Below are 22,567 nucleotides of genomic sequence, written 5' to 3'. Positions count from 1 at the left end.
TGTTAGGGTAAGTGTTAGGGTAAGGGTTAGGGTTTAATAAAATTTTGCGTCCCGTTATGGTTGCAGAAAAAAATTACGCTCCCGGGATAAGCCTATGAATTAGGGCCTATACAAATTATAAGCCACAAGGTTACCCGTGTTTTTAGGGCAAAATTGACATTGATAGGCAGTTTTATGATAAGGATCTTCGTGGAAAATGACAATGCCCTTTTTTAGTTTTAAGATTATGAGGGTTAGACCTCTCAAAATCACGGCTACAATACAAAACGGTGATGAGTGACGGGCGTGAAGTGAATTCGTCCAAATGTGGGTCTTGTACTTTACTGAAGATTTTCAATGCTAAAGATTGCGGCTCATAATTAGGCCTATCTGATTTTCTAGGGACCGTTCACAAACACTTGTTGGGGTGAGGGGGTGGGCCGATGCAAAAAAAAATTTCATCGCTAAAATTGGTCGGGCCCCCTTTTCAGATCTAAAAAAATTCAGGGCCCCTTTTTTGACATGAAAATTATGGATCAACCCCATAGAAAAGCATAGGCCTATAAACTCAATTTTCCCGGAAAATTTGTGGTCAATTTCTTCAGCCCCCGGGTCAAAACTTTTAAGGCCGCCTATTTTGCATCAACCCCAGTAACAAGTGTTTGTGAACGGTCCCTAAAAACAAATTGAGTAAAATCGACTTGATCTTTGGCCCCTTTTCACAAGTTACAGACTGTGAGTAGGAAATCAAGTTTATGCGTAGGCCCCTTATAACTCGTAAATTCAATGTCCAAATCAACTGAAATATTGGAAAATAGGCCTACTAGTAAGTTTTTTAGTGGATATCTATTACCTCAGATCTGAGCAAACCCTAGTAGGCCTACATGTATAAACTAAAATCACAAAATACCCACACTCAATTGCAATTGAGGGGGTAGTTTGCGTTTACTGTCAACCACACAAGTACAACCACATCATTTTTACCCTATAAATGTGTGCGGCACTAATCAGTTACCGTAAACACGGGAGGTCCTTTCCACACGTCAAGCTGCTTGATCATCACCCGTAGCAACGGTGTCGGTGTTTAAAAATAGAAATATATGCTGTTACCAAAATGAACACGTTTTGAAATACTGTTGCTTTTAATTCTTCTAAAATTTTATTTTTTAGGAATATCACAACAAAAACGTAGCATATATGATCATTTTTTTATTCAATGTAGGATACTTTTATCAGTAGAGTTTTATTTGAGAAATAGTAATTTTCTTTCTAGAAACTCGCAGAGCAGCGGATCATTTTCAATATGGTTGCCCACAGATTGTACTTTCGCGAAAATGAAGTTAAGAAAGTTTCATCTTTCTCGGTCTGGAATACTACATTATAATTGTGCTTGTGCCAGAAAACATGTTAAACCAGATGCTGATTAATACTGGAAATTGGAATTAGCATTTTGATGTCATCACCAAGTACCGTTAGACTACAAAACGGGCAGTACTGCAAAGTGCAAGTGAAGTCAAAGAGAACAACTTCTTTTTATTGATCGCAAGACCTTTGTGAATATTACGCTGCCGTTATGTGCAGTATCATTATGTAACATTTCGACAGATCACGTCTGAAACTGCTATAGATCTCATTTTGATAACGGGAGTCTATATGAACCAAGTACTATATGAAAAACAACTTGAATGACCAGGCCAACTGGCCATGGCCAATTTGGCCATGACTGCCAGTCAGTATCACCAAAACAAGAATTGTGACACTGTCACTGGCTCACTGCCATTCATTGACTTGTTTGCTGTTTTTTTATTGTCACTTTTTGAAACTTCAAAACTAATTGAAATTACAGAAGGAAGAATACATTCTTTGCCACATTAAGGCAAATCAAAGGAAAGAATAAAACAGTTAAATTGGTAAGAAGCATGGAACTGGTAACACATGAACAGTTAAAAATAGTAACAAATTTGGATTAGGAATATATCATGATATTGTTTTTTATAGCTAAAATAATAGTTTCTCGATCATGAGAGCTCACACACGCTTTGGGTAGAGTTGCATTTCCTGTGCGTGCACAATCGATAGCGCTATTGTGTAATAGTAATTCCACTAAACTTGCGACATTACGCGTCGGTCAGGGTTGATACTTTTGCAATGGATGTTGACAAAGTTGAGATATTGATGAAAGTTATATTTTGATGAGTCAACTGTAGTTCAGTAAAGACTGCCTATTCTGAACAGTCCAAATTTTTGTTGATGGGCTGATGTTTACTTCTGAACTTCTTTACACGGTGTCATGCTTCAGCTATTGCTAATCCTGAACTAGACATTGCTATAGAAATAATATTAAATTTGTGTACATCGTGGAACATTCAACTACGCTTGTTACTCCACGACTAATCACGCAAAGTGTATGTTCCACGATGTACACAAATTTGATAATTTTTCTATAGATTTTGAATGCAATGCCAACAATTGGTCTTGAAGCTCATTGTTGAGCACATTGTGGTTTGACTTCTTAAGCAACTTTATACACTTACAGGTAAATTAAGTATTTCTTGCTGGAACATGCGCGTTGTGTCCATGTAGCGTATTAAGCGTGTACGCAATGTAGGCAGGTGTATGCTTTCTTCATAGTGTTCCAGTTTGGCCAAGAAATACATTTACCTGTAGATTTGATGGGTTATTATAGAAGCCTTTTAGTTCACAATATCCATTCTTGCTCCAAAACTTGGTAAATTTTGTCCTTGAATTGGTTTGTTGTCTTATCATTCACTACTACTATAGAAAAATTATCAAATTTGTGTACATCGTGGAACATACTCTTTGCGTGGCTGTGCGTAATAAGCAGTTGTACGCAGATAGCCTCGCTAATATGGACGCCAGAGAGTAGCGTTGTACGCTGCGTGTAGTTAGCATGATTAGTCGCGAGTAACAAGCGTAGTTGAATGTTCCACGATGTACACAAATTTAATAGGAAGTTTATTCCATGTGTCTATCGCTCTCTGTGACTGTGAAAGAAAAAAATCCTCAGGTTCAAGCCTTTGTGCAGCTGCTTCTTGAAGAGTTTAGTTTAGTTTTGTCCTTCTAGGCTGTTCTAGATCATGTTGCCTCTTAATCTTCTGACTTCCGGCGGGTAACAAATGCTTGAAGCTTTCCTGGTAGGGTTTGTCTCTTGAACTAGGATTAGTAGAAACAAGTCTATTCGCCATTTGCACGGATCTGCCATCTTGCTACCAAAACGAGGTCCTTTTGCAAACGCATGGTATGTGCAAAATGTCCATTTTAAATTCTTGCGCTTTTCTAAGGCTTTTGCAACATATACGCGGTAATTAAAGCATGCGCATGACAGGCGTACGCACAAGAAGTATGCACTATGGTGCAAGTTTGCTGTTAGAACTGTGATTGGCGAATTATCTGTTGGCCGTTTGAAGACTTGAGTTTCAATTATTAATTTCCCGTGTAGAAGTTTCAGTCAATATCAGCTTTTGGGACAGGTTATCTTCTGAATTAGTCAAGAACTCAAGCATTGAAATTTGATTTTGTACACGATATAGTTTCTCATAATGTATTTTGATGAGTCAACTGTATCTTTTTGGAGCAAATGTTGCATATTTTGAACAGTCTTTTAAAATTGAGTTGTTAACTTTTGCCATTTTAATTTTTTTTAAATTCATGCGATTGCCCGTCGTGATCGGCTTTGTTTACTTCAAACCTTTATTGCTTCACACGCTGTCCTGCTTCATCAATTTGTACTGGATTTTGATAGCAATGGACTCTCCCTAGCCTCAAATGAATCGTATGATGATTGGTGAGCAAATTCTTGGCTTCTTGAGGAACTTACAAAATTTGAGTCTTTTCTTTCAATATTTACATGTTCGAAGATATGTATGACAGGGTTCGAGGTTTGAGGCCGGTTTTACTGCCAAAATGGGGGGAAAATGAAGTTCATGTTATCATAACATCATACATGTTTTCTGGACTAGAATTTTGTGCTGAGTCCATTTCTGAAGTTTTTAATACACAGGGTATCACCATTTTAAAGATATGTAACAAATTCTAAGCGCATGTTGTTTTTACGAAGAATGATATGAAAATGTTAACCAATCCTGGGATTCTACTTGGAACACAACTGTATTTTAAAAAAGTTACAGAGCATTATTACTTCAGTTACAGTTGTTTTGAATCTATAAATATGTTAAACAAACTATAAAGACTGCTTAAACACTGTTCTCATGTATGAAAATGAAATGATGTTGGTACTGAGGCCCCTGTATTCTTATATATTTAGTAAACATATAGCGGTCAGGTTTGGTGTCAAGACAATAAATCTATTGATGTCTAAACTCATAAAGAAATGATGTTCTTAAAGTGTTAATGTATAACTGATTACCTTTACACAATCTTAAAATGTTTATACTGAAGCATAGCACTTTATTCACCCCTGACAACAGAAATGGCTTGTTGATAGCGCAACTGAATATTGTGTGATCTAGCGGCACGGGCTGCATCAACTTTATTTTCTGATAAGTGGTTGATGTGATGAGGTGGTACAGAACTAAAGTTCTCTTCACCATACCACTTGACTATTACTTGATTCTGTTTCAGTTTTCTCAGGATAGAACTTCTCAGATGTTCAGGTACTTTAGCTGGATACCAGAAGCAACCATGCTTTGCCCATACTACATCTCCCGGTGTGAAAGATTCTTCATCATCGGTGGCCGGTCATATTATCATCAGATCATCCCTTTATAATTACATATTTGAGGGCACAACATGAAAGGCATTGACTGCTCTTCCTGGAATAACTTTTATGGGTGTGACCTTTGGGTTTAAGGGGTTGATACATCAGAAAAATGGCGTGAACCTCAAAATGGGGCAAAATCTGAGTCGTAAAAAAAATTATTTTGAAAAAAGTATACATGACATCATTCCACAAATCTAATCGATTGTGGGGATTGGTAGAGTGCACAATCGATCAACTTTTCAGAGCTGTACCTCCATAAGTTCTTCTGAAATAATTTTTTTTACAATTTGCCATATTTTTTTCACGCTTAAGGGTAGGGGTAACATTTTTGCAATTTTCTTCAATTTTTCTTTTTTGAAGGAAGTTAAAATTATTATCAGCGTGTGGCAAATTGAAATATCATTAAAATGAGGGATTAATGAGGTCTCTAGCCCCTTTAGATCAAATGTTATGGCGAAACTAAGATACAAATCTCTCGAAAATGACCTTTTTTGGGCTTTGTTTTTTCACTTTCAAGTTCAACTTTATCCGGGTATGGTATACAAAGTAAGCAATGAAATCAATTAAAAACAGTTTTATTTGAACAAATAAACCATCAGGTAATACAAAATAACAGAGAAAGACAACATTTATCTATATAGTAGAAAATATTAGGGATTGAAAATTAATGGTGAATTTTTTTTTCACCTAAAACTGGTCATTTTCAGTAAAAAATTGCCATAAATCCATGTTTAACCCAAAAACGACTTAAGATACAGTATTCTAAGTTAGAAAAATTGAAAATTCAGACAGTTTTACCTTAGAAATACTATATATGCTTATTTTTAGAAGTATTCTTCACACCTAAATATTTTTTTCACACATTTGGCAGTGAAACCGTCCTCAAACCTCGAACCCTGTCGTATGTAGACTCCCAAGCTATCAATTTTTTTGGTAGATCAGCATTGACCTCTTTAGAGCAGCGTCTAAGTATTTAGTACACATGTTTGTTTAGATTCGTTAAAAATTGTACATGTACCATCTTCAAACTAAAGGCCTTTGAAAATTGAATGTGAGTTTTTGTCGCCTGCCCACAATCATCTTTTTATGCTGTGTCAGACTGTCAGTAAGTCATTCCGCAGTAATAAATGAATATGCTAGACCAAGTTTTGGGATCTTTTTATCTGCTATAAAATTGTGAAGGACTCTGCCTCTGGTTTTCGAATTTTGAAGATTATGAGGTCTACCTGGGCCCCATAATTTGAGACTAAAACTTGATTACCATATCTGAATTTGTGCCTACAGACCCCAAACAATTCTGAGACCCCATACATGTAGCAGCTTTTAATTGTGTAGATTAAGGGGTCCAACTGGACTTCATCATTCAGACCTGTATTAGTTCATATCTTGAATCCCTGCCAGATTTATTGCAAAATTGCCTGTCTCATTGGGCAAGACCACATGTTGAGTCGGTATTAAACTGAAACTAAAAAGTACAGTAACAAACAGTAAAAAAATACATGTAGGGCTGGGTCCTGGCAAAAATTCCAGATTTTTTTTGACATTTCCAGAATCTGTAATTTTTGTTTAAAAAGAGCATTAATTACCACTTAGGTAGTACAAGTTACAACATATCGAAAAAGGAGATACGGTACAAGATGTTATAGCCATTGTAATTTTGAGGGAGAGCAGACATTACCAAACAGGAGACATGTACAATGTAGCACAGAGTTTTAACATGTAGTACCGTACAGATCAAAATTAGTGGCTAACATTTATTCTTATTTTTATGTGTAGAGGTGTTTCCTACCAAGCTAAATGAAGGCGTTGACAGCAATGGAAAAATACGAGAACATGGGCTTGGTTGGGGAAGGCAGTTATGGTATGGTGTTGAAATGTAGACACAGAGAAACTAGTCAAACTGTTGCCATCAAGAAATTCATCGAAAGTGAAGATGACAAAATGGTCAAGAAGATTGCTATGAGAGAAGTTAGAATGCTTAAAGTAAGTAAACATTACAAGTGTGCATTGTTTGATTGTAAACATTATGAAGTGTGCTTAATATGAGGAGTAGGCTTCTTCTTCTTCTTCCATGGTTGTGCAGTCCTCATATGGATGAGTATCAAACGCACTGCGAGGGTGGTCATGCGTGGTACAAGCATGACATAAACAAAACAAATTGTGCGCAAAATAAACAGGTGCGAGTAAAACTGGTAGCAAGATGATTACTGTTAGCAGGCCCTCAACGCAGTCTTGAAGGCGTTGAGGGAACAGGATGCAGCTGGGTCGGTTGACAGGCTGTTCCAGTCACGGATGGTGCGTGGAAAATATGAGTTTAAGTAGGCTGTCGAACTACACCGCGGATATTGAAAGCGGGAACCATGGCCTCTGGTGATTGAAGCTAGTGGAGTCATGTACTGGGACCACCTGATGTCGATGAGGTCAAACCGTATGCGATACATCATCTCCAGTCTGCTTTGGAGACGCTGGTAGCCAAGGTGGGCCATTGGAGATCTTGAACCATGGCTGACACACTGCTGGAGCGATCATAGTCACCTGTGACAAACCTAGCACAACTTCGCTGAACCTGCTCAATCTTTCTGATGTTGCGTTGAGTATGAGGGTCCCAGGATGTGGCGGCATACTCAACTATTGGGCTTAATGAAGGTTTTGTAGCTGGTCTCTTTGATCTTGTGTCCACAGTGGCCGATGTTTCTGCTAAGGAAGGCTCTGATGGAATTGGCTTTCTTTGCCACAGTGTCAACATGCATGTTGAAGTTCAGCTTCGAGTCAAGGTGGACTCCAAGATACTTCGCAGAGTCAACAAGCTCCAACTCGTGGCCATGGATGGTGTATGAAGCCAGGACTGGTTTCCGCTTATTGGTGATTCTCAACACCTGACACTTAGAAGCATTAAACTGCATCAACCAGCGGGTTTCCCACTTGACTAAGGAGTCAAGATCCTCCTGAAGATGTTTGCTGTCAGTGGATGTTGAGATGCGCTTGCTCCCGAAGTGGGAGACAAATAGACATACAGGGTTTTAAAATATCTAAAACTGCAAAATCTGCTCAGGGTTCATGTGATTTTCCTTCCACTCCAGCATCATTCAAACAGTTTGCCATGCCTTAAGGGGCTAATAAAACATAAAGTGAAGGATCAAAGCAACTTACTCAAACAATTGTAAAATGTCTTGTGTAAGCCAAGTTTCATAAAAAGTTGCCAGTCATGTACTTCATTCAAAACTTATTTTACCAATTGTCACCAGATGTAACAGGAGGTTTTCCAGTCACCAAATTGCCGAAGTTGCTTAGTTTCAAGTATAAAGGCAAGTCAGAGCGGTGCCTAAGCTAGCGGTGTTTGTGATTCAATTGAGAAAAATAAAGCCCACAATCATAGAAAGGTATGGGTTCAATATGTGAGATCCCACGGCCCATTGTAATGGGTTTTATTTTTACATGATTTTCACTGGGAGGGGTTAGTTTTGACTATTATTTGTCATCTCCCAATAACTGCAATACAATATGGAAATTATATAAATGTGACCAGTGGCTTCCTTGATTCCTCTAAGGTCAGTGTATTACTTGATACAGTGGCTCCGGAACCGGGGCGGCCCTCAATAATTTTGGTGAGGGGCCCCAAGTACCCTAGAGCCCCCAATAATCTGAGGTAAAATTCATAATTTTAGGGTAAAAGTCATAAATTTTAGGGTAAAATTCATAATTTTAGGGTCAGATTCATAATTTTAAGGTAAAATTCATAATTTTAGGGTATTATTCAAAATGTAAGGTACAGTAAAAATGTATGCATTTCAAAAGCTCCCGCACCCACTCCCTTCAGCATTTCGCGCCTCGGAGGAGGCCACAATTTTTGGCCCCCCCCCCCCAATATTCAAAATCTTCTGGAGCCTCTGTGATAGAAATAAACTGTATTATTTTAAGTAAAATAACCAAAACTTGCAAATTATGGCCTGAAGGCTGCGATTTGCCTAAATTCACTTTATTTGTGAATCTTGATTCTTGATGCACAGGAAGTGTGCTCAATCATAGAGACTATCCATCCAATTGGGGATACTAAAATGATTTATTCCCAAAATTTTGGGAGGGAAGTTTTTCTAAGCATGAACTTTTTCAACATCATGTCATTATTCTTTAGTAATTACAGTTTTCAAAGTTGAGGTTTAGGACAAAACAGTGTATATTTTTGGAAACCTCTTGATCTCTGGACAATGATTTCAATACATGTGATTTGTGCACACAAAAAATGGTAAAACAGTTACTACGTAATATTAATTCATTTTGGCCCATATTATTTTGGGCCCATAGGTCTGAAAAACTACCGTACAGGCCCATTATTGTTCAGGTCTGAACTCAATTTATGAAACTTGCATGATTATGAATACATGTACATGTTTGAAGATTAAAATGTCCGACCTGTCCCGGGGGGGCCACTCAAATATGAGAGTGTACGCATGCGTGACCAAATTTTTTTTGAACACCCCCCTAAACAAGTTTTCCTCTGTGAGCAAAATGACCCCCTAAGCAAGTTTTTTTTTTGCTTTCCCAAAACAATTGACCCCCTAAACAAGTTTTTGTCTAATTTTGACCCCCTAAACAAGTTTTTGTCTAATTTTGACCCCCTAAACAATTTTTGTAGGCCTAATATGTCATTGAACACTAAAACTCTACCCGGATACACCCACCCCTCCTCGGTATACCATACCACTTTAAAAGATAAATAATGACACGATGAATTCAGTGTGTAAGCCTACCATGAGGCCTTCATATTCGTAGCTTGAATCTGATTGGATTCTCGTGAAGTAGTTTTGTGAGAATATACCAATATAGGCCTACAGCGTAATTTATCCAGAGGTAACGTTGGCATTATTCACATCGTAATTGGTTCCGAATTCGGCACCTTAAGTTGATTATCGTGTCCCGATATCGTGTGCCCTTTTCAAGCTTTCTACTGCAAATATAATTTCCTAAAGTAATCCAGAGAAGGGGAAACTCACAAATCTACCAACAGGAGTTGTAAATAATGTGAGGCATCTATAAAGGTCCTGAAAATCTTTTTGAAATATTTTCGTCCCGGATTTTTGTCTCCCCGTTTGTCCACTGAACTATATACCCATCATAATTTTATATGACGTCATTAATTAATATGCACGTTTTTTAATCTAAACGGTATTTTACATAGAAGTACGAGGCCATGGTTAAATCACATGTAACACGTCATGAAATATATGCATAACATAGTGACACTCTAGGTTTGGAGTATGTATACATGCTGTAAACATTATACGAACGGGGAATTCCGGCAGTGGAATAAACTTTTTTCGGAATCGGAGTTTCAGCAGATTTGAAAAGCGGATTAAAATGGTACCCTAAATGCGTTACAAACGATTTTAAAACTACCCCTTTTCATGAAAATCACCGTTTTTTGCCCCCCTTAACGCGTCACGCGCGTAACGTGCCCAACCAAGAAAAAGCACCCCTTTTCACGCGTTTTTTTGGTCACGCATGCTTACATCATTATATTTGAGTGGCCCCCCCGGGCGACCTGTCCACACTTCAGACCACCGAATTGACAATAGAGGCCCTGCATGCTTTTATCGATTGGCTCCAAATAAAGGATTTGAACCGGTGTCCTTCACCGTAATCATGACGCAGTGCAGTCTATTCAATCAAATGTTGTCATCAACCTATTTGATCGTAGTGCATTTGTTATGTGTGTGAGACGAACTGTCACGGTAGATTGCAATCATGCTTTTGTTTAAATGCATTTGAGTAGTCCAACATATAAATTTACAGTATGGTACGTCATATGCACAACCTCTATACATGTAGGTAATCCCTGGGGGTCTTGTTTTTGGATTGGTGGGGACTACTCCACCCAAAAATATATTCCAAATTTGATGAAAGAAGCCCAAGCAAAATTATTCTGGACTTATTTGGAAATGTATCTGTTCAAATTAAGTTAAAATTGAGCAACTTTTTGACTATTTGACCCTCGATTTGGGTTGAAAATTATTCACAGTCTGTAGTCACATTACTCTTGTGATTTTTTTCAATATGTTTTGGTAGGGGATGCATTTCATGGCTAAGGAAGAGCACTAAGACTGGTACAAGTTTGATATAAAATTAGATCAATTGAGCTCATATTTATTGGTCGAGCTATGAGTTTTAAAATGTTGGACGAGACGTAGTCGAGTCCCAATATTTTAAAACTCATTGCGAGACCAATAAACATTGGGCGTAAAGCATCCAATTTTTTCATTATATTATGTTTTGGATCCAATATTTTCACACACTTGGACTCATCAAAACATAATAATGGTTTGTGTAGGGTTGTGTCGCTGAGAATTGTTAGAAAGTGGACCCATCAATATACAAATATTTCAAGAAATTTGGACCCATCAATATATACATACCAACTGTCAAAATATTTGGCCAAATTCACAAATTGTCTTAAAGTAGTTTTTACAACTTTTCCTCAAATTTTAGGCAAATGAAGCTATTTTCAAAAAAAAAAAAAAAAAAAAAAAAAAATGAAAAAGGGTCCTTCCAGACCAAAATTGACCTGGAATAGTAGAAAAAGGGGTCATTGATATACCAAAAGATCAAAAATGCTATCCATCATTCCATGTTTGCGGCATGTGACGTCCCCGTTTGGTCATTTGTACTGAGTATGCCCCCTCCACTGGGGTAATTTCACAGTCATTTGGAAAGTTTGTTCACATGGAAACAACATCATGTTACCACTTTTCAGAAGTGCATGTTTTGAATACTTGGCTAAACACAGATCTTCAAAATACTTGAAGATAGCTTGTGGATGCTTGTAAACTTTGGTAATGTATCAAAATGGTCTGAAGTGGATTATTGCTCCTCAACAAAGTCCACCCACTGAGAGGTTGATTGAGCCAATAAAAAGTTTACTTTTCATGCTTACATAGTTTGGTGAGAAACTTTTCATCATTATTTTGACATTAATGATACAATTGAAACATCAACATCAATGTTTTCATCTCCTTCTAAGGCAAACTTGTTTCCCTAGAATGTTGGATGACAATTTAAATATTAGTTCTCTGCAAATAGCATGTTTTTCACATAAACTTTAATTTGGTTCAGGGCAGAGTAACATGTGTCCTGCCTGGTGCAACAAGTGGCCACTTAACAGTCAATAGTTGCTTGGTTACATTTGATCAAGTCAATAGCAAGTTGTATTGTCCACCCAATACTGATCAATATTGAAATAGGCATTGAGAGGACCGATGAAGAGACTAATGTCTGGTATCAAATCTATCGCCCTTCAAGGACAATATTATTTCATGTTGTTTACCGTAGCAACATCCACTGGTACTTTCTTGTAAATATTTGTATTTTTTGTAAAAAGTTTCAAACATGTAAGAAATGGATATCCTGTGGCAAGTTGTGCATTTTGGGTTTAGACTTTAGAAATTAGAGTTCATTTGATGTTGAATGATTTGATAGGATTATGGAAATTGAGAAAGTGAGATGGCTGTGTGTGGAGATGGAAAATTGATTCAAAATTGATTTATCAATAGAATTGGTCATTTTAGTTAGCTATTGAATAAGGTGATTGGTACATGTTAACTGCCATATGTAAGAATATCTTTAGGTTAAGTGATTAATTGCTATCTGTGGGCCTACCCATCATTTGGCCAATTTACAATTCATGTACATGATGTAAGGATATTGTATACTTTTTGTATATTGACAACAGATTCACTTGTCATATTCCGGGTTGCTGAAAACAGTGAAAGCAGTAACTTCCTACATGTACTTTCTTGACAAGTTGGTTCTGCCATTAAAAATAAACTCTTCACCAGCTTACAAATGTGGTTGAGGGAAAGGCCTTGGGAGGGGATGGGGTGGATATAAAGGGCTATAAAACCTATGATTTAGTAGTCAAGTTGGAATGGATGACTTTCAAGATTTTCACCACAACTTTTGACCATTTCCTGTTCCGTAGAAACTAATGGTCAAGATGCTCTATAAAGACCAAAAGTTTAATTTGGGTGAATTTTGTGTGTGATTTGACCCGACCTGTGATTTGGATTGAAAAATTTGATCCCTGGGTTTGACCACAGAATCTGTGGTTCGACAAACCTGGGGCTCTACATTATCCATACAGGTGTAATGCTCAAACTTTCATAGTAAGGAAAATAGCAGGATCTTTGGGTGAATTGATTTGTTGCCATTCAATTCACAAGTTGAAACATTTTTGCTGACAGATCAAAGATTTTTTTGGATGACAGAGGAATGCAGTAAAGAAATCTCAGGTAGCCAAAAGCTTTGCAAACTTTGCAATTAAAGTTTGTGGAGAACCAATAGACCTATTGAAGCTTTCAGAATAATATGACCATAAATAAGTTAAACCCCTGATAATAATAATAATTATACTCTAGTAGTGTCCAAACATAGAGTACTTTCCTTTCCTGTTACATAACATAATTCATATAAATTGCTACCCTCACACTTCATCTTTCAAAACATATATTCTATAAAGACTAAAAATAAAATATAATCATAGTGTAATTTGCCAAATTGCAGAGACACAAAACATTCTTGGCTCTCATCATGAATACACAATCCCACATATATAAGCAATATAACAACAACAACCACACTTATGTACAAATGTATAGCAGCAAATATTTATCACATTTTTTAATAATGCAATGTTAATAGTATTCTAATCTTTGCTTCGCTTTGTGTTTTTTCTTGTTCATTCCAGCAATTACGTCATGAAAACCTAGTCAATTTAATAGAAGTATTTCGTCGGAAGAAGCGACTGTACTTAGTGTTTGAATTTGTGGATCATACGATCCTAGATGAACTAGAGAAATATCCTACTGGTTTATCAGATGACATGGTGCGCAAGTATATGTGGCAGGTGCTCAGGGGGATAGAGTTTTGTCATCTACACAGTGTAAGTGATTTTGTGATCGGTATTAAATTGTATAGCGTATTAATATGTCCGAGGGGAGGGGTGAGGGAGAGGACCACAGTTGTTGATAACACTTTTTAAGGGTAAAGCACTTCTGAAAACAGATGCATGATAAGAGTATGAAAACATAAATTTATATTTTCCAAATTCTGCCTGCTGTGCTTGCATCATCTACATGTATATTAGAACTTGAATATGAGTTCACCAAAAGTTACCTTGAAGGAATAAGGGACTGATTTTGCATGGTGTATGGGAGGAATGTTTTCCCTTTCCACTTTGAAAAAAACACACCCTACAATATAACCATGATTGCATAGCTCTTCATGTTAGGTAAGTTGTCTTATTTGTACTGGAAGTCCACTGTCCAACTAAATCCTGGCTACAAGCAGTATGTGAATGAAACAAGAACAGCAGCAAACAACAACAAAACAGCATATTTATCTGATTGATATGACATTTAATATAATAGTGAAATGTATAATGCTGAATCTATCATTTATTTTTATTTTCAGATTATTCATAGGGATATAAAGCCAGAAAATATATTAGTATCCAAAGGGGGAGTATTAAAACTGTGTGACTTTGGCTTTGCAAGGACAATAGCAGGGCCTGGTGAGGTGTACACAGACTATGTAGCAACTAGGTGGTATAGGGCACCAGAACTTCTTGTAGGGGATCCAAACTATGGAAAGTAAGTAATAATTTCTGTTATAGAAAAATTACTTAATTTGTGTACATCGTGGAACATACTCTTTGCGTGGCTGTGCGTAGTAAGCTGTTGTACGCAGATAACCTCGCAATATGGACGCGTAGAGTAGGCTCAGTAGCGCGCGTTGTACGCCCGTGTATTAGCATGATTAGTCGCGGAGTAAGAAGCATAGTTGAATGTTCCACGATGTACACGAATTTAATAATTTTTTTATAGTCACATTAAACTTCCAAATATGCTACCTGTTATGAGACACAGTTATACATATATGGACCTTTGCGTTAGGTACAAAATATCATACAGGTACCCCATAACTTAAGGTTGAATTTTGAACTATACCATTGGAAATAAGACCATACATTATGTCAGGGTTGGCAATGGATGATCCAATGTAGGCTGAGCATCAAAGCATATATTTATTACACAATTTGCTTTAAAGTGAAGTTAATCACAGCCATGGATGGTCAATTGGCATTAGAAGCTGTATAAAGTACTTCTGGTTAAAGTTTGGATTATTTACATTATACAAGAAAGTATGTATTATGATCTGTTTCATTCATCACTAATCAGTATCCCATTCCTAGTGACCACTGTATAGACACCTTACTATTTAACGATGGTCATCTATAACCGATTTGTATCCTATGCTAATTGTCTGTGTGATTTGTTTTCTTCACAGAGCTGTAGATATCTGGGCTGTAGGTTGTTTACAAGCAGAGATGCTGACAGGTGAACCCCTATTCCCTGGAGACAGTGACATAGATCAGCTATATCATATAATCAAGTGCTTTGGTAAGTTTACATGTTTGAATTTGTTATTTAGTCCCCTCATCATAGCCAGAACCAAACCTAAGCTGATCATTAGCAGAAAGAGCAGATGCAGACCACTGAAGGAATTTGCTGAATACTACACTACCAGCATCGTTTCTGCAAAGCCAAATTGTATAGCTTACTCTCAGTCTCAAGGCTGTCTTAGCTACATGATCTATTATCTTTCTTTTCCTTAATTTGGTATACCTAGTACTGCTAGACATTTTGGCAGGGATGTGTTATAATAGTCTCAGGTTTTCCTTTGTAGGTACATGTGCTAGTACAAAACATATATATTTTTGATCTGGGTTCTCAACAGATTTGATCTGATATGCATGTAGTCCATACTCATGTACTTTATAAAAACAGGCTAAGCAAAGTCCTGGTTGGCTAATCGAATCAGGTCATGAAATATCAGCAGCTCATTGGCTGAAATTGCATCACTTAATTGATCCCAGCATAACATGAGTCTCTTCAACAGGTTGGCATATTGTGTGCTAACAAGTGTGACAGTGTGTTTGTAATGTATATAGGTCTTTACTCTCTTCCTTGCAGATAGTCACTTACAACTGTTGAATTATTTTGTTTTTCAGGCACCTTAATACCCAAGCACAAGGAAACCTTCATGAAGAACCCACTGTTTGTAGGAATGAGGTTACCTGAAGCTGGTAAAGTTGAACCCTTAGAGAAGAGGTTTCCACAATTATCAACACTCTCACTCACAGTTATGAAGGTAGGTATTCAACCAACCACTGCTGGGGGAGGGGTAACATTGTTTTCTACTCATATAGTTGGATAGTGAGTTGGGCGGGTTTAAAGAATGTTGCTCTCTACACAGGTATCAAGATTACACATCAAGAGCATTAAGCATAAGACACATATTTGAGTCCAAGAGTACTTATCAGAGCTCTTGCCAAGCTTTGTGGATTGAGTTTGGAATTCCAAATAACAGTAGAATATTCAGCTGAAGGCCTGCACCACTGTATCCACAGTTAATGTGTTAAACTAACATTGTTTGAGTGAGGGAAGTGTGAAGAGCATTTGGTTGGCATTCCTACATTAGTGGTCAATATGAGAGTCCCATTTGAGCTAATTAAGCAATAAGTTTGATGAAGAAAAGAAAAGAAAAAGAGGTGTACGTAGGACCAATTTTTAGGTCAGGATGAGCAGGATGTTTCATGAAACAAATTTGCACAGCTTGATGAATTCAACATACCCTCCAGAAAGTGGTCAAGGCTGGTTTACATAGTTCTAGTCTCTGCCACTAGAAGAAGTTTTGAACTATATTTCCATGTCAATTGCGGTATAAATGAGATTGTTGAATCTTTGCAGTAAAATTTTGGTTCATTTTCATCAAATTGAATTGATCCCTTGGGCATCTTTTGCATGTATTAAGAAGACCCTGATTAAGATGAACAAAAAATAACAACAAAGTGGATCATGTTAATAACTTGGTGGATTAGTTCACTGAAATTGGCTTTCTTTTTCTCCCATGTAGCTTGCGTTACATTTAGACCCAGACCAAAGACCTACATGCCATCAACTCCTTAGAAATGAGTACTTCAAGAAGGATGGGTTCAGTGATAAGTTCCCATCAGATCTGCGGTCTAAGATCCACAAGGAATTTGAAGACAACCCATTACTCAAGATTGGCAGTGATGATAAGGATGTAGGCAATGAGGATGGAAAGAAGTCAAGGACAAAGAAAAGCAAAAAGGTATGTCAGTCAGTGTAAAGCAGTGTAGGATTTCTTTACTGAAAAATCTCTGTATTAAAGGAGTATTTCGTGATCCTAGCATCCTCTTTTTATGACATTTTTCAGTAGATATCCACAAAAAAGCTTATTCCCAAAATTTCAGTTGATTCTGATTTTGCGTTATGCGAGTTATGCATGATTATGTGTATTACACTGCTCCATAGACAATGCGTTGTAATTTCGTTCTGGTATACCAGAACGAAATTCAAATTTCACAATATCTTTGCTAAACAAATTAATCTGCAAGAAATTTTTTGTACATAAACATTATGTAGCCAGAGGTTTCCAGTGATATAAAAATCTCAACTTTTTTTTGAAAAAGTGGGGGGATGATGCTGTGGATCACGAAATGCCCTTTAAATAGGTTATGCGAATGATATATTATCATGATCATTGTTTGTCCGGCACACTTTCTACAGCGTGGGGGTTTGGAATTCCGAAAAGGGTTGGGGTTAAATTTTGCTATATAAAGGGTGGGTTTTTCCGCAGTATGAAGCTGCGGTAGCCCCAATGTTCAGTCTTCCAAATTTGATAAAGTAATGTTGTAAGCTTTGTCACAAACACTGCAAAAGGGTGGGGGTTCAATTTTTAATAAAAAGGGTGTCTGTCTAAAAAGGGTGGGGAAAAATATAAAGGGTGGGGGTTTGACCCCCTGACAAACAATGATGATTACTTCCAATGTATGTATCTACCTTTCATCAGTACCAAATAGATGAGGAAGTTGACACAGAATTATGACTGTGTTTTATTTTGTATGTAATTATTTTTGTTAAAACACATATAATTATAATAGGCCTAATTAGCTAAATAAGAAAAGATTAAATATGACATGAATTGGGATATTTCTCTACTCTATCACTTCATTTATGTTTGAAAACACAACAGTTGAAGTGAATATCCCATCATGCATTACATACAGTAGATCTGCTTGCTCCATAGAAATGTATACCAAAACTAGGATAGCACATGCCAGCTCCCAGGACAGCACCTAAGCCAACTCCAAGGTTGGCCCCAAGCCAGCTCCAAAACTGAGTTAGAGCCACTGAGTTAGAGCCAACTAAGTTAGAGCCACTTAGATATTGAGAGCTATCAGGATAGTTTCACAATACTATTATCATATTTTTTCAAGCACCCTGATATAAATGAATAATTGACAGCGAGACATGTTATGTACATTTTCAATGTTCTATTTTGTACCGCAAAGCATAATGGGATAGTCCTTTTGGCTGCTGTGGTTTGAAAACACAAATGTGAAGCTACTGTTTAGAAAACTTAAAAATTAGGGTCGGTATTCTTTTGTAGAGTAAAACCTGAAGATAAGCAAGGTTTTTTTTTTGCCTTAAGGGACAAACCAAAAGATTATCAAAGTCCTATAAACGAATCTACTTTTGATTATGTTTCTCCTATGCCCTTAAAAAACATTGATATTTTTTCAACCCACAGTTTTGTTACATGAGTTTTTATCTCTGATGTCCGACTATTTTGATGCATTATTTATTCATTTTCCTTTTCGCCAGGACCATGATGGAAAAGAAAGACATAGAAAGAAACACTCAGACACAGATGGAAAACACAAATCTTCCTCACACTCAGAAAAACACCAAAAAGATGCACTCATGACAGAGAAAAAGGTTAGTATTTTGTTCCGTGCTTTTTTTTGGCGATCTGATTGAATGTACGGTATGGTTTGGATGTGTGAAATGTATGTCATGTACTCGGCATAAAGGTACAATATTTGTGCAAATAATACACATGTTATTTTTTAGTAGATTTTTAGTTCTTCCAAAAATTGACATCAGGCAACTAAAAACACAAACTGACATGCTCAGTGGGCAACTGGATTGAAAATAACGGTTATGTTTAAAATTATGCACTTTTACTTTTTTCATCACAAAAAAATATACAGATCGAGAACTTCCTGAGAAAAGGGGAAAATGTGATCAACAAAATTATCATGTAAACGTGATTATTTTAGGCTCCCAAAATGTTGATTGTTTTGTCAATTTTAACCTACATTTTGGATGTTGTACATATTAAAGTTTTTAACAATTAATTTCCTTGGTTGTGTACACTTTGAAAATTTGTTTAGATCCATCCAAAGCTGGTCAGATGGTACTGTTTAGTTTGCAATTAACTATCTTAAATTTAAAAAAAAGTTTACGTGTGCAAAGTAAAAATGGGGCAAGTAAAATGTCAAGTTGTGCAAGTGGATTTCTATGTGAACTTGCCCAGTGGTTTGTTTGGTTTTGAAGTTAATTTCTTGTTTACCACATTTGTGTTTTTTACAAAAATCTACAGACACAAGGTACTCCAGATAAAGGGCAGGATAGGTCGGGCATTCCATCACTCGCAGCGGCACCAAGCAACAAAAGTAGTCATCAGCCTAAACCCATGTATGGTCAAGATCAGTCAAATCAGGCATCTATCAATACACTTACTATGGGCAATATAGTGTCCAATAAGACCAATTTTATGCCAAGTAATATGACTGGACCTCCACCATTAAGGTAAGCCAACAAATTATCATCATTTTGCAGTTTTCACTCTTTTTTTGCCAGCTTGGGCCATTGTGGTTGTCTGGGAGGTATGATTGGCTGTAAAATATATCTAAATCATAGTTTAGATAAAACCATGTTTGTACAGGTTTTTATAGGAATGATGGGACATTGTAATGTAAATCACGAAATGGGTGAAAAATCATTGCTCTAAAAGTTGTCTTGGAATTGTACAGATCTGGGGGCTAGTTGAAAAAGACTTGCTATCAACCTCAATTTTTGATTAATAGACTCCTGGAATGCTGGGTAATATCTAAGCAAATGTAACATAATGATCATCTGTAATTATTTTGATTATGATTCTGGGTGGTAGCAGTGATTTGAGGTGGGAAGGGTGGTAGTACAACCCTGGAAGAAAATGGTTTCATCAAGGTCATAATACATCAAGCATAGTTTGTCAAGCTCGTGTACCTACTTAAATTTATACCACTAATTTACAGAATCTCTATTAATTATTATTTTCCAATCTATTACCAACAGGGCCAATGAGAAGATGACCAAGAAAACTGTGAACAACTCTTTTTACAAGTCATCTAGTCAACCTACTACACAAGGGTATCATAGTCATAGTGTGTCACCCGATAAGAACTTCCAATTTGATTCCCATAAAACCAAGAATAAACACAGGGGATCAAAAGATGAGTCTGATATAGGTACTCACTTGCCTGATTTAACTGGTAAGTATTGTTTTATACAAACCTTAAACCTGATAGGTGGACAATGGGTCTTATCAAGTTTTATATTCTGGTTTCCCATTTTTGTCTCGCCTCGCCTTGTTGTAGCTAAGCCCTCGTCATCGGCAGCTTTTTGTTTTTATCACTTGACTGAAAACTGGAAGATATTTTTTCATTTTAGTCTATTATGTAATCATTATTCATACATCAAATCTTCATGATTGTAGGCAACTTGAAAAGAAATTGTCTGACTATTAAAAAAAAGCGCAGTGATTTATAGTGCGCCACACACAGGCACGATGCCTAGACGTTTATCCACAAGCCTCAGCACACATTACAGGTTGTCGCTGACCACTACAGCCCCACATCATTCCATTAACCATTTAACAACAACTCGGGGACTTTGCAGCTTCAAGAGCGCACACCCCAAACATTCCACAAATAACCTTCGCAACCAGGATCAGCTCCCCGAGTTTCAGTGCGGGTTACAACGAGACAATTAGCAGTAAGTTCCTTGTCCAGGGAATTTTAAGCTAACTCAATTTTCCATGCATGTGAGCGTACTAGGCACCGCCAGGGTTCGAACCTGCAACCTCTTGTACCATAGTCGAACGCCTTATCAATTGAGCTAACTTGACTGCTCTTAACTGTCACAAGCATCAGTACAGATACACCTGCTTGTTTGGGTACAAGATGATTTTAGTAACATTGTAGTGCATTGAAATATTCCAAGATTGGAGAAATGAAAGATGTGCACCATCTATGCTGAATTCCGCTTTGATCTATACGTTGGTTTACCTCAAGTTCGGTAGTGACGTAGGGGCATATTTCACTGGTATCTAATCGCTCGCATAAAGTGGATCAATCAGAGCATACATGCACGCATACAAGGGAGGTTTATTGCTACGACTACAGCTCAGCTGCGAAAATGCATTGATGTCACTACAGAACTTGAGGTGAACCAAAGTAGATTCACATTTGATTGACAGCAGTCCCATGTTATATTTGTCTCTGTTCAATGGAGCATATTGACTATTGTGTCTCCATGCCTTGCCACATACATACTTAATATGTACGTTTTTGTGTGGTTTTTTTTCAGGGAAAACAAGTGACCATCATCGGAAACATAAAACAAAGAAGAGTCACCATACCACTATGCCTCAGATTGCCACATTAGATGTATCATCTGGAAGTAGCTCATTACATGCTGCTACGTCCAATCACAGAGGGCAAAACCTACCAGCTGTATAACATTCATGGTACGGACAATCTCATTGGTTGACGTTTGCCACATTAACCAATCATGGAGTACATTTCACTAGTGCTGTATTGTGCTCTTTGTACGGACAATATGATTGGTTGGACTATATTAGTGGCTTTATAATGAGGCTGAAAGTACCATTACGGATACTACATTGAATTATTTTTGTATTTTTTTATTGTATATTTGATTTTTGGAAGCCAAAGCTTTTGCCATGTTGTGTGTTTTTGACATGGAATTGGTGAAATAAATCGTTGCAATGTATATTGAAGCAGCTGCTCTGATGTTGCAATTCTTTGCTGTAAAAAGTTGACAAGACCATTGCGCTGGTCAAGCTGGTTTATAAAGTTGCAGGAGACGTAGGGGCTCATTTGATAATCCAATATAACATCCATTAGATGTCTTTGTCAAATATAATGGGACCCAGGTTTGAAATCTATACTCTGGTCATTTAAAGTGTGAAATAATTCCATCCTATAAACACTGCACATTTCAGCATGTGTTTACTCTAATTTACAGGGTGTAAGCATGCATTCTACCTTTCATCGTGCAGTTAAATGTGAATTCTAGCATGTCACCAGCAACACACATCATATGTGTACATCCATATCAAAACGATGCACTTGTCGGCTGCTACATGTGTCTCATTTTACATAATAGCTAGGAATAAGTATCAGACATCTGAAGTGGAGGTCACGTCAAATCATCCCAAAATCATATGGTTTCAGGCATGTTCTCTGTTTTCCTGAACCATATGACTTGGGGATGATTTGAAGTGACCTCCACTTCAGAGGAGTCTGGTATGTATTCCTAGCTATTATGTGAAATGAGACACATGTAGCAATCGACAAGTGCATCCTTTTGATATGGATGTACACATATGTTATAAATTTTATTGCATACTTTAAACTGAACAGAGTATAGCTATAAATAATTTAATTGAAATATTAATTGATGGAATTTTCTGTACGATACAATGTAAACAGGAAACTCCAGAGTAAGTATCAAAACCGGAGACAATACTGTCAAATGCAAATCTCGGATTGATCTTAAAGGCTACAAGTTTGGTCTACATACTTCATATAAGCGTACGTCAAATTAGCCTTTAAGATCAATCCAAAATATTTACTTG

General features: G+C 37.0%; 1 protein-coding gene across 1 annotated transcript; it reads left to right on the top strand.

Annotated features, from left to right (window-relative positions):
* The first annotated feature begins 1,254 nt into the window (after window positions 1-1,254).
* On the top strand, window positions 1,255-21,624 carry LOC140171238 (cyclin-dependent kinase-like 4). Its single transcript, XM_072194461.1, has 11 exons — window positions 1,255-1,889; window positions 6,497-6,703; window positions 13,458-13,652; window positions 14,183-14,361; window positions 15,059-15,171; window positions 15,783-15,922; window positions 16,688-16,906; window positions 18,463-18,576; window positions 19,244-19,452; window positions 19,981-20,177; window positions 21,274-21,624. The coding sequence occupies exons 2-11, from the start codon at window positions 6,518-6,520 to the stop codon at window positions 21,423-21,425; spliced, it is 1,704 nt and encodes a 567-aa protein (XP_072050562.1). The 5' UTR covers window positions 1,255-1,889; window positions 6,497-6,517; the 3' UTR covers window positions 21,426-21,624.
* Window positions 21,625-22,567: the final 943 nt, after the last annotated feature.

The sequence above is a fragment of the Amphiura filiformis genome, chromosome 15 (genome assembly GCF_039555335.1).
Source record: "Amphiura filiformis chromosome 15, Afil_fr2py, whole genome shotgun sequence".
NCBI lineage: Eukaryota > Metazoa > Echinodermata > Ophiuroidea > Amphilepidida > Amphiuridae > Amphiura > Amphiura filiformis.
This window is presented reverse-complemented; position numbering and strand designations above follow the sequence as displayed.

Bases quoted from the DNA above. Each gene is read 5' to 3' on its own strand.
- LOC140171238 (XM_072194461.1), top strand. From the start codon at position 6,518: ATGAAGGCGTTGACAGCAATGGAAAAATACGAGAACATGGGCTTGGTT. The intron at 14,362-15,058 runs GTAAGTAATAAT...TTTTCTTCACAG, and splicing joins GGGGATCCAAACTATGGAAA to AGCTGTAGATATCTGGGCTG. The intron at 19,453-19,980 runs GTAAGCCAACAA...TATTACCAACAG, and splicing joins ACTGGACCTCCACCATTAAG to GGCCAATGAGAAGATGACCA.